This window comes from Chinchilla lanigera, unplaced genomic scaffold, assembly GCF_000276665.1.
Source record: "Chinchilla lanigera isolate Chin_1 unplaced genomic scaffold, ChiLan1.0 scaffold00049, whole genome shotgun sequence".
In the NCBI taxonomy this organism is placed as follows: Eukaryota; Metazoa; Chordata; class Mammalia; order Rodentia; family Chinchillidae; genus Chinchilla; species Chinchilla lanigera.
In genome coordinates, this window is record NW_004955450.1 from 10640596 (window position 1) to 10652634 (window position 12039).

Below are 12039 nucleotides of genomic sequence, written 5' to 3' on the forward strand. Positions count from 1 at the left end.
AAAAAAAAAAAAAAAAGAAAGAAAGAGAGAAGGAAAGAAAAGAAAATAAATTATGCTTGGAGGTGTTGAGTCCCTACTTTGTCCCCAGTACTGTCCTGGGTGTTTACACCCCAGAGCAATGTGAAAAAGTAAGCATACACCGTGCTATCTTATAGTTGGGAAACGAGGCTCAGGGAGGGTAAGCAAGGTGCCCGAGATCACAGAGCTCAGCAGTGCAGAAGCCCAGACCAAGTGTGGCTCTGCAGCCTCAAAGGCAGCGCTCATGAACCCTCGGCAACCACCAAGGCTGCTTCTGTGACAGTTACAGCTCCTCAGCCTAGGCAGGCAGCACCCCAGGAGCGCGCATGAGCCCTGGGAGGCGCACCTACCTGCGTGAGGGCGTTCACAGGGCTCCCAGCCCGGAGCAGGCGCTGCATGCAGTCTGCGTGGATTCCTTCGGCAGCCACGTGGAGGGCCGTGAGGCCTTCCTGAAACACGCGGGAAAGGTGTGAGGAGGAGACGGGCGACCGGCCGGCTCTCCACGCTCTCCTGCCCCTCCAGCCCCACTCTGCTGTGCTCCCTGGCCAACCTGGCCCCCCAGGTTCTCCCTCTGTGAGACAGACATGCATCCTGCACCCCGTGGCCCTCTCAGCTCAGGTTCTGGCTGCTACTCTTTGCCCTCAGGTGTCCTGCTGAGAGCTCAACCTCAGCTTCCGGGCTCCAGGGCCTCAGCCAGGGAGAAGCAGGCCACAGCACTGGTGAGGATTCATAAAGACAGAGCGCTCCCCCGGGGGCTGGCGACTCACGGCATTCGGCTCCTCCGGCTCCAGCCCAATGTCAAGGAGTCGCTGCAGCACAGCCGCGTGGCCCTGGCCAGCAGCCAGGTGAAGCGCCGTGTTCCCCTCCTGAGGGAGGATCATGCCTGAGGGGCCAGCACACCTGAAGCCCCAGGAGCACAGCACTCACAGCCGCCCTCATTTTACAGAACGTCAAGCCAAGGCCCCAGCGGAAGTGACGTGTCCAGGCTCACAGAGCAATCCTGTGACAGGCGGCACCTTGAGCACGGGACGGTGCCACCCTACCCGAAGCCCTGTGCGCAAAACTACACGCAGAAGTTCTCCCCAGGGCAAGCCCAGGTCCCCCTTTCCTTATACTGCCAGACGGAGGAGTTACTTTCCAAATTAAACAAAACAGACCCTACTGTCCATGTGCCCACCCAATGCGCCCCTCATGTACCCCAGATCATCCTGGTGTCCTTGGGATCTGAAACGTCCCCTAAAAAGCTCGTGTGCTGAAAGCTTGGTCCCCAGAGCAGCAATGCTCAGCGCTGGAGACTCTGGGGGCATGGGTGGCTCAGGAGTGTCAACCCATCCCTGAGATCATGAGCTGCTGGGCTGTTGGGAGGTGACAGAACCTGGACAGTGGGACCTCACTGAAGGAGGACATGGCCCAGGAGGGGTATCTCGCCCCCTTCCTCTCTTCTCTATCCTCTCTCTCCTTGCTTCCTGGCTGCTACGGGGTGAGCTGCCTTCTGACCCCACCTTCTGCCATGATGTTCCGCCGCACTCCAAGCCTAAAAGCTAGGCAGCCAGCTACCCACGGACTGCAACCTCGCTGACCATGAGCCACAATACATCTCTCCTTGCTGGGCGTGGTGGCACACGCCTGCCATCCCAACAAGCTCAGGCAGGAAGATCGCAAGTTCGTCAGACCCCAGCCCTTCCCTAGGCTCATGGAGTGGATTTCCTGCGTAGAAAACCTGCATCTTGGGCATCTTCGTGCCATCAATCTGTAGCCGGGGCTGCCCACAGCGCCCGCTGGGAGCATCGCATGCACTCCTGGCCTCGGGCACCTGCCCCTCCAGCGCTCTGCGGTGGGAAGTAGGCACAGGCGAGACCCCAGTGCCGTAAAGGTGGCGAGGACCCCCGGTCTCAGTACCTTGTCTTTGACACTGTGGTCGCAGCCCGAGCCCACGAGGAAGTCCAGAGCCTCCAGCTGCCCGCGTTCCGCAGCCCTGTGAAACGCCGTCCTGCCCAGCTGGCCGGAGAGAAGGCCGGTGAGCCCACCGAGCCCTCCTCGCCCGTCCGAGGGCGCGCGGCCCTGCCCTCCCCGCCTGCTTCTCCCCCGCTCTGGGCTCGCCAGCCCCAGACACTCTCCCCACGCGCCCTGCCTGGAAAGCCCAGACCCTGCTTCCCAGCAACAGGCGTTGGGGGTGCCCTGACCCGCGGTGGGCCTTCGGCGGCTCCCCGATGCCTCCCATCGGGTGGGGTTTCTGAGGTCAGGGTGGGGATCTCCCGAGGGCCCCAAACCCCTCTGGCCTTCCCGGCGACTAACTCCCAACCAGGGCCCTTCCCCCACCCCAGGCTCCAGCCGTGCCCCCAGCGCTGCCCGATCCTCCCTAAACCCAGTTCCTCCACCACATGCCACCTCCCACGAGAAAGCAGCGCTTCCTTCTCCAACCTGGCGGGTCTCACAGCCATCTGACCGTGCTCTGCGTGCACCCGCTACCTGCGCTGTAACATCCCCTGCGGACAGTCTGCGCATGCGGGACTAGAGAACGCCCATGGGCATGCGCAAGAGCTGCCCAGGGCCCCCACAGCCAAGGGGGCACGTCTAGTGTCCTGGGGCAGCTCTCACCTTGTCCCTGTGGTCCAGGGCCACGTCCTCCAGGTCCTCCATCGTGAACGCCAGCACCGGCACGTGGCCTCTCAGGGCTGCGCAGTGCAGTAAGGCCAAGCCGTCCTGGAAACAAGCCCAGAGTGGGTGCCGTCTCTGCGAGCGGAGGCCCTTCTTGTACACTGCGCGTCCCCGGGACACACTCCCCACGCCGCTCCGCACATGAGGCCGGGCCAGGATGCAAAGCCCAGCTCCGACCCACTGCTCAGCACTGTGCCCCCGGGCCTGGTGCTTCTGCCTCGCTGAGCCTCCCTCTCCACCCCGGTCCAGTTCGGACAATAATCCTGACTGCCTCAGCGGGGGCTAAAAGGTTGGGTTACATTGCCTGTAAGAAAAATATTGGGGCTGGGGATATAGCCCAGTGGCATAAGCGCCTGCCTGGCAAGAGCAAGGTTGTGAGTTCGATCCCCGGTACGCCAAAAAAAAAAAAAAAGGATAAATTAAAAAATTATTCAAAAACTTTACACGGAGGCTGGGAATGGTGGTGCATGCCTATAATCCCAGCACTCAGGAGGCTGAGGCAGGAGGATAGTTGTGAATTCGAGACCAGCCTGGGCTACAAAGTGAGCTCAAGGCCACCATGAACTGCATAGCAGAGTCAGCACTCGGGAGCTGAGGCAGGAGGCTCACTGTAAGTTCCAGGCCACTCTGAGCTACACAGTGAAATACTGTCTCAAAAAAAGAGAAGAAACCAGTGGAGGAGTCCCAGGCACTGTGACTTGCTGAGGCTGCCTCCCTCAGACCTCACGCACCCCCTGAGCAGCAAGAGATGCCAGGCTCCCTAAGATGCCAGCACCCAGCCCCGAAGGCACACACAGCACCACCCTCTCTTCTCCCAATGCCCTGAGGCAGGTACGAGCATCCCGTTTCCAAAGAGGGAAACCGAGGCTAGGAATGATGAAGTAACTCACAGTCCCAGGGCTGGTAGATGAGGCCCTGCCCCCTGTACCTCCCTACGCTGAGCAGGGAGTGAGGGCCGAGCATGGCAGGAGGACACAGGAGGCCTCTGGGCATTGCGCTGATTTCTTTCTTGTTAGCAAGAAGCCCGGGGTGGGGGTGCTGGGCACCGACCCAACATCACAGAGCAGTAAAGCACGGGGCACCACCCACTGATGTCCCAGCCAGAGAAGCAGCAGGAGGGGCGGCATCACAGGGCCCAGCACAGCAAGGCTTGGGAATGGTCCTCAGAAGCAGGTAAGTCAGACGGCCGGGCAGGGAGTGGGGATGCACTGGGGCAGGGGGAGCTGAGGGGCTGGGGCTGCGGGCTGACGCCTTACCGCGTTCTCACAATGGACCTTGGCCCCGGAGCTGACCAGGAGCTGGAGGATCCGCAAGTGGCCGAACCAGGCGGACAGGAGAAGCGCGTTCATCCCGAACTGGGGGAGAGGGCGGAAAGGGGGGAGGCGTGGCCTGGGCCCTGTGTCCACAAAGCCAAGCCACAACCATGAGGGAGCGCCAAACCTTGGGAGTCCACACACCATTAAGTCGTTTGTTTAATAGAGAATGACTGACTATTGCAAATTTTTTGTTGTCAGATGAAACCTGAAGATAAAATAGCTGCCATCTATTCTCACCATTTCATAAAGAAAGATCATGTTAAAACAAGAAAATCCCAGGCATGGTGGCACATGCCTGTGATCCCAGCACTCGAGAGGCTGAGGCAGGAGGATCACTGTGAGTTCAAGGCCAGCCTGGGCTACATAGTGAGCTCAAGGCCACCCTCGACTGCAGAGAGACCCTGTCTCAAAAATAAATTTAAAAAAAAAAAAAAAAACAAGAAAATTGGAAACCAATTTCAGAATCTATTCTTTAAAAATAAATTTCATGAGAAACATGCTACAGGGTTGAGGGTGTGGCTCACAGGCTGAGCATTTCTTTGCCTATTACTCAGAAGGCCCTAGGCTCTATCCCCAGCACAGCAAGAACAAAATAAAAAGTACATGACAATGTCTGTATTTTCAGATTGGTGGAGACCTTGGCATGGTCTGAGAATCACTGTTTTGGCTTTGTTTTAGTTTTGGTTTGGTTTTTCTGTTGTTTGAGACAGACTGGCCTTGAACTCACTATGTAGTCAGGCTGGCCTCAAACTTGGAATGATCCTCCTGCCTCAGCCTCCTGAGTTCTGGGATTACAGGCATGTGTTACCACGCCTGGCTAAGAATCACTATTGAAATCCCCCTTAGAACATCCCAGAGGTGATGGCTATGGTCCCCTCGCTACTCTATGACCTCTTGGGTCGCTCCTGGCAGGGGACGGGTTGCCCAGAGCGGGGCATTGCCCCACCGTCCCAACCACAATAGTAATCAAGACCTCCTCATGGTGCAGCCCCAGGGCAGGAAGAAGCCAGAACAAAAAGAAGTGTTTTCATGAGCAACTAAGTCTCTGCAAGGAGTTAATAATTTTTTAAAAAAAGGAGCTGAGTGTGGTGGTGCATGCCTTATTTGAGAGGCTGAGGCAGGAGAATGGCAAATTTGAGCCCAGCTTGGGCAATTGAAGGATTTAATAAGGCCCTCTTAAAAAGAGGGGCTGGGAATTTAGCTCAGCGGCAAAAGCGCCTGCCTGGCAAGTGCAAGGTCGTGAGTTCGGTTCCCGGTACCGGAGAAAAGCCAAAAAAAAAAAAAAAAAAAAAAAGAGAGAGAGAGAGATGGGGATATAGCTCAATCAGAAGGCTCTGGGTTCAATCCCCAGTCCTGAAAACAACTTAGATTAAAAAAAAAAAAAACCCTTAGATTTTTAAAATGTGTCCTTACCAAATATCACTGTCAGATTCAGCCCTTTTCCCAAACCTGTAGAGCTACTTTTTCTCCTTTTCCAATACCGAGGATGAGACCCAGAGACTTTACACTGAGCTACATTCCCAGGCCCTCCCACCTTTTTTTTTTCTTTTTTTAAATTTTGGGACAAGATCTTGCTAAATTGCCTAGGCTGGGCTCGAATTTGGAATCTTCCTGCCTCAGCCTCCCCGAGTGCACCACCACGCCCAGTTGACAGAGCCAGTGCTGCAGACCCTGACGTGGGTGCTTGCTCTGTCCGAGGTTTGTGCAGGAGGACCACCGCCATGTCAGTCATGGCTCATTGCTGGCCCATCATGACAGAGCTTGGTCGTGGTGACTCTGCTCGCCAGGCCTGTATCCAGCCGCCCAGTTATCTGCTCACACAGTATCACCAGGGACTGAAAAGAGGCCCCGCTTTCTCAGCACAAAGTGGCCCTGCTCACAGAGAGCTTTTTACTACCACACAAGGGGAAAGCCGGAGTGGCGTGGTGGCCCTGGCCCTGGCCACTGATTCTCCACCAGCCTGCACCTGGGCACCCGTGTACCAGTGACTGTCTCAACAACAACCGGCTCATGGACCCGGAGACCTCAGGCGCCTCACCCTGCCCTGAGACAGACAGACACACACACACAGAGGCCTCCGTGAGGGGTTCCTACCACATCTGCATCATCCACAGCAGCCCCGTGCTCCAGTAGCAGCTGCACGGCCTGCTCGTGCCCTGCGCCCACGGCCCAGTGCAGGGCCACTCTGCCCACCTGCAGGAGGGACAGGGACTGTCACCGCGCCTGTCACGGACTGCCGCCCACACCCTCCCACCAGAACAGCTGGCCTGCAGGCGGGCAGGACCTCTGCTCTTGGGACAAGCTCCTAAACCCAGGGCCTTCACAACCCTGCACGGCCTGGCACTGCCCACCACTGCTTCTTGGGAGACCCAAACAGCTGGATGCAGTGGCTTGCACTTGTAATCCCAGCACTCTGGGAGGCTGAGGCAGGAAGATCACAAGTTAGACCCCCTCCTAAGCAACTGAGACCTTTTCTCAAAATAAAAATAAAAAGGGCTGGAGATGTAGCTCAGTGCAAAGGCCCTGGGTTTAATCCCCAGTGCCACCAAAACAAGGGGGCCAAGCAACTTCCCCCTCTAAGCCTTTGATCCTGCCTGGCAGCCACCGCGCCTTAGGATTATTCTCCAAGTCCCAGCAGACACCTGAGAACCTGACTGCCCCCCTGTGTTCAGTCCCTCTACTCATTCATCACGGCCACTGGCCCTTGCCACATCTGGGTGACCAGGGAGGAAGCCAGCCTGCTTCTGTCCTCTGTCCTTGTCAGCTTAGGAGCGGACCGTGGAGGGAGGCTGATTTTCTGTGTGGTCTCAGGCCAGGCGCGTCCCCGCTCCAAGTACTCACAGTTCCTTCCTCGGGGCCTCTGGCCACGCTGTCCCTTCTGCCTGGACCACAGCCCTTCTCCCTTGGCTTCCTGGAAGCTCTGCTCCTGTGGCAATGGCCTGTGAGGCTCTCTGCTTAATGTCTGTCCTCACAGCCAGGCCACCAGGAGGGCAGGGACCATGCCCAAGGGGTCTGTTCTGTCCCCAGCTACTAGTGCAGGGCCGGGCACCAATGTGAGAGCTGGTGAGCGTGTGAATGAATGACCTGATCGAGACCACTGTGAAGCAGACCTGAGCAGGACTTAATCCACTGGGTTTTCATGTTCACTTGTGAATCTGCCCAAGGCCTAGGTTCCTTGCCTGGAAATGGTAGACTCATAGTAAGTGAACCTCTGTGAGTCACTAATCCCTACTAAAACCTGTAGTGGTGGACGAAGCCAGAAAGCCTCAAAGGACAAGACGAGTTCACAGCCAAGGACACTTGGATCAGATCTCAGCTGGATAAAGACTATAGCCTCAGGCATCTCACTCCTGGGTGGATTAACTTAATCCTTGTTAAGGATTAATTTAATACCTTCCTTGGAGAAGTCCTTGAGTGATTCTGCCCTTCTTGAGTACTCCCCTCCCTTCTTCTGATGACCAAATAAATACAGACCACCCACAGAAGGTCTTGGTCTTAGCCCTGAGAGGATCTCAAATTCTGGGAGAGGGCTTGGTCCTCCTGGAGCCCTGAAATCAAGCTATTTGCCTCTTTTTAGTTAGCCTTTGCCGTACACTCATTCGGGAGATTGCAGACCTGATCAGCCCACGATAACTAAGGGATATTATTAATTCAGTAGTGAATGAATGTGGTGTTGGCATCCTGTCATCCTGCAAGCCCGTGCTTTGTAGCAGATGTTTGTCCTGGAGTCGAGACCAAGGCTTTAGTCCCCAGCAGCGCACTGTGGACCTAACGTGACCCACAGCTCCTGCGGTGCCAGCCGGGGCTGCTCGCAGCACTGACCCTCCCTGCCCTCCTGGTCTCTCCATGGTGAGCTAGGGCCACCAGCAAACAGGTACATGGTGCTCTGATGCCAGCCCAGCAGACAAGACTGGGCCTCCTGACCCTACTGCCATGCCCCAGGCAGGCTCGAGGCCCTGGGCTCCCCGTCATGTCCCTCTAGCCAGCGTAGCCTCTGTGCCTTCAGGAGCCCCGCATGCAGCCCTTCCTCCTCCAGGAAGTTCCTGCCCATGCCTCTCCCCAGTGTCCCCGCCCCCAGAAGCCATGGCCTCTCCCTATGTCCAGGGACTCCCCTGGGCCGGTAAGCAGGCTAGGGCGGTCCCGCCTGGCCTCTGAGTCGCACGGACTGGCCTGGGCTCACTGAGCGTCCCTTCCCTGGCGGTCTGGGGCGCTGCGCCTTTCTGTCCCCACGCGGAAGCCATGACTTACGTGATTTCTGGCCCTGACGTTAACCCTCCTGGCGATCAGCTCCTTCATCCTCCCAACCTGGCCCCGCCGTGCCGCCTCATGCAGCTGCCTCTCCAGGGGAAGCACTGCGGAAGAGGGGTGCGGGGTGAGCGGAAGGGTCCCTCACGCTCTTCCAGAGTGGCCTGGGCGAGGGCGTCGGGAACCAGCTTCGCCATCGCTGTGTGCTGAGCAGAGCTGGCCGGGGTTTGCTGTGTGTCAGCCCCAAGCAAGGACAGAGCAGCCAGAAGGGCCGACACGAACAGCGCCCAGGTCCAGCATTTGCCAGCCCTCCGCAGTCACTACGGGGCGGGGCCTCTGTGTTTGCACGGCTGCCAATCCCGTGCCCGGCAGGCTGGCCGGTGTGAACATCCACGCCCAGCCCTGTGTATCCAGAGCCCGGTGGCCTGGGTCTTGGCAGCAAAGGCCACGAGGACCAAGCGACAGGCCTGCCATGCCCTTTGATTTTCCAAGTAAAACCCACCCAGCCTCCTGGATTGGGAAGGTGATCCGAGGTTTCCTGGACACAACCTGCTCTCTCAGGGACGTGCAATGTTTAACCATTTCCTGCTGGCCGCGTGACTCAGGGTACTCATTTATCTGGTGCCTCAGTTTCCGCATTTGCAAAAGGAGAATGTGAACGTCTCAGCAGAGCTATTATAATGAGAAAGAAGGGGCCGGGGATATAGCTCAGTGGCATAAGCGCCTGCCTGGCAGCACAAGATCCTAAGTTCGATTCCCGGTACCAAAATAGTAATAATAATAATTTGCCAGGGGTGGTGGCACATGCCTGTAATCCCAGCACTCGGGAGGCTGAGGCAGGAGGATCACTGTGAGTTCGAGATCAGCCTGGACTACAAAGTAAGCTCAAGCCCAGCCTGAACTGCATAGTGAGAACTTGTCTCAAAAAAAAAAAAAAAAAAAAAGAGAGAGAGAAAGAAGATGCTGCTAGCATGGTGTTTGGGGCACCCAAAAGTCTGCTACTCCAACTCCAAGGTCAAGAGTTAGGGAACCGAGTCTGTTGGCCACAGAGCTGGAGATGCTGAGATCTCCTTCACGTAAGGGCCCCTGGCCCAGTGCACCCCACGCTAGGGACACACCCGCTCCTCCCCGACCCCGCAGTTTCCCTGTGTGCTGCAGCACATGGCACACAATATAGTATACACAGCTTCACACTGGCTGCTTGCTCCACTCTACACGAGCTTGCAAGGAGAGGGACTTTGGTCTGATTTGTTAACTACAGTTTTCCCAAATCTGTGCCTCCACACCTATCTGTCGGGTACATAAGCGACTCATTATCGAAACTCATTCAACTCCTGGGGTCGGGGTTTGAACTGTCAGGTGCTCCCCCAGTTGAGACCCAGAGAGTGCCCTAGAAGAGCTAAATAGAAGCCCAAGGGCTCAGCAGGAAAGAAGTGCCAAGGTGAGGCAGCTTCAGGGTGCTGCGAAAGGGGGGCCTTCTGTACCTGCCCCGAGGGGTCTGCTCAACCTGAAGGTGAGGAGGGACACTTCTCAACACAACAGGCTCTAAAACAGCCCCTCTCGTCTGGGCGTGATGGAACATGCCTGTAATCTCGGCACTCGGGAGGCTGAGGCAGGAGGATCCTTACAAATACAAGGTCAGTCTGATTGGGTACATAGTGAGTTCAAGCCTTGCTTGAGACTAGGTCTCAAAAAAGCAAAGAAAAACAAACAAAAAGGAGCCCCTCTTAGATCCAAACCTCCTGCAACACACATGTGTCCTATGCCTTTGTTTTCTTTTCCTAGTACTGGGGTTCAAACCCAGGGGTGCTCTACCACTGAGCTGCACCCCCAATCCTTTTTATTTATTTATTTTTATCCTTTTTATTTAGAGACAAGTTCTCTCTTAATTTCCCCAGGCTGGCTTCCAACTTGCGATCCTACTGCCTCAGCCTCCAGAGTGCTAAAATCGATCATGCGCGCCACCATACCTGGCTTGTCCTGTGCATTCCTTCCTTAACCTTTTGCCTTAAAACCACACAGTTCCGGGCTCAGAAGAGCCGTGCCAGTTCCCTGCAGCAGGAACCGGGGCAGGGACAACCTCCTTTTCGGGCTAGGTTTCCTCAGCTGTAAAACTCCAGGAGGGCGACCACAGGATTCTGACACTCACTCAGTGGGAGCCTGGGGAGCGGCCCGGGTCTGGTTTGTGTTGGCCTCGGGGTCCCAGGGAGCAAGCAAGCAGCCACTGCTCAGAGCCACTGTCTCCTCCCTGCCATCCCCAGGCCCGGCAAACGCATGCTCCTCTCTGGCCCCCGGAGCCTTTACCCAGGCTGGGTCTTCTGTGGACAGTTCCCTCCTGGCGCCCAGGTGGGTCCTCCTGAGTGCCGGTACTACAGGCCACCACAGCCGGCCAGGCGGCTGCTCAGGGGTCCGTGTTTGAACATGAGGCGGTGCTAAGCTAAGGCTGCCATTCAGGGACCCTCAGCCCCAGGCACAACCCTGTACCCCTGGGAAACGGCAGCAGAGCCCTGGAGGAGGAGAGGCACCCTGCTTGCTTGGGCATTTTGGACACGCGGCGATTGCACAATGGGGACTTGGGGGAGCCCTGGGCTCAGCTGCCGGGCTGCGGGATGGAGCATTCACCGTGGGGTCCCTGGCCCTGCGGCCTCACCCTCTCCCCCGCAGAGTAGCCAAAGCGCCCCCACCAGCTGCTGCCGCTCCATGCAGGGGGTGGAGAGCTCCGAGGCCCAGGCCACTTGGGGCTGGGCCAGCGCCCATCCCCGGGCTTCAGGGCTCCCCAGACAGACGCGGGGAGCAGGGGGGCAGGGCTGGGTATCAGCATCTCTTCCACTTAGCAGTCTCCTCCTCCGAATCTTCTCTGCAAAATGGAGACGACAGCAGGTCCCACGCGGGGCTGCAGCGCTGTGCTCCCCGAGAAGCCCGGGCCCAGTGGCCGCGCCCCGCCAGCCTCGCCCCCGCCCCGCGCACTCACTGCCGTGGGAGTCGCCCTGGGTGTCGCCCGGGAGCGCCGCTTCCATCCCGCGCCCCGCGGTCCCCGCTGGCCGGAGCTGGAACGCAGCTGCTCTGCCTCCTGCGCGCCGGCTCCTCTTCTGCCCCACCTGCTCTGCGCGCCCCGCGGGTGCCTGTGCGCGTCCCCCCAGCTCGCCCAGCCTGGAGGCCCTGGCAGCGCCTGCCACCCCGGACTCCGTGGCCTTGGTCCCACAGCCCCCAGGAGCAAAAAGTCAGATCCTCTAGGCCTTGAACAGTTCCCACAGGCCAACAAGCCCAGGAGAGGTGGTCAGGGTCACTTGTAATCAGAAAAATACCAGTTAAAATGACAGGGAGCTGTCACCTACAACAACGAAACTGGTAAAAATTAGAAAGCCAGAGCCACACCCCATGGCACAGACCTGTAATCCAACAGTCTGGGAGGCTGAGGCAGGAGGATCCCAAGTTCAAACCCAGTCTGGGCAATTTAGCGACTTAGCCAAGACCCTATTTCAAAAAATAAAAAATAAAAAATGAACCGAGTATGTAGCCTGACTTCTATCCCCAGTTCCCCCACCAAAAAAATAAAAAATGACGCCAAATGTCAGCAGAGAACATGCAGCACCCAGATATGCTCAGAGGAGACTAGGGCATCATTCTGGAAACCAGTGTAAGTGAGGAGGAGAAGTCGCCCTGCCTGGGGGGGGCGCCGGCCGCAGGTTATGCCAGCACTCAGGAGGCAGAGACAGGAAAATTACTTCAAGTTCAAGGCCAGCCTGGGCTACATAGCCAGACCCTGTCTCAAAAAATAAACAAATAAACAGAAAAAAACAGA

General features: G+C 57.3%; 1 protein-coding gene across 2 annotated transcripts in view; it reads right to left on the bottom strand.

Moving 5' to 3' along the window:
- Ankdd1a (ankyrin repeat and death domain containing 1A) overlaps window positions 1-11323 on the bottom strand; it is a 21616-nt gene extending 10293 nt beyond the window's left edge. For both annotated transcript variants that reach the window (XM_005393745.1, XM_005393746.2), the window contains exons 1-8: window positions 11209-11323; window positions 8241-8344; window positions 6087-6185; window positions 3933-4031; window positions 2617-2721; window positions 1918-2016; window positions 786-884; window positions 369-467 (exon numbers count right to left, since the gene is read on the bottom strand). In XM_005393745.1, coding sequence (XP_005393802.1) covers window positions 369-467; window positions 786-884; window positions 1918-2016; window positions 2617-2721; window positions 3933-4031; window positions 6087-6185; window positions 8241-8344; window positions 11209-11254 — 750 coding nt within the window. In that variant the 5' untranslated portion in view covers window positions 11255-11323. The remainder of the gene's footprint in view (window positions 1-368; window positions 468-785; window positions 885-1917; window positions 2017-2616; window positions 2722-3932; window positions 4032-6086; window positions 6186-8240; window positions 8345-11208) is intronic.
- Window positions 11324-12039: the final 716 nt, after the last annotated feature.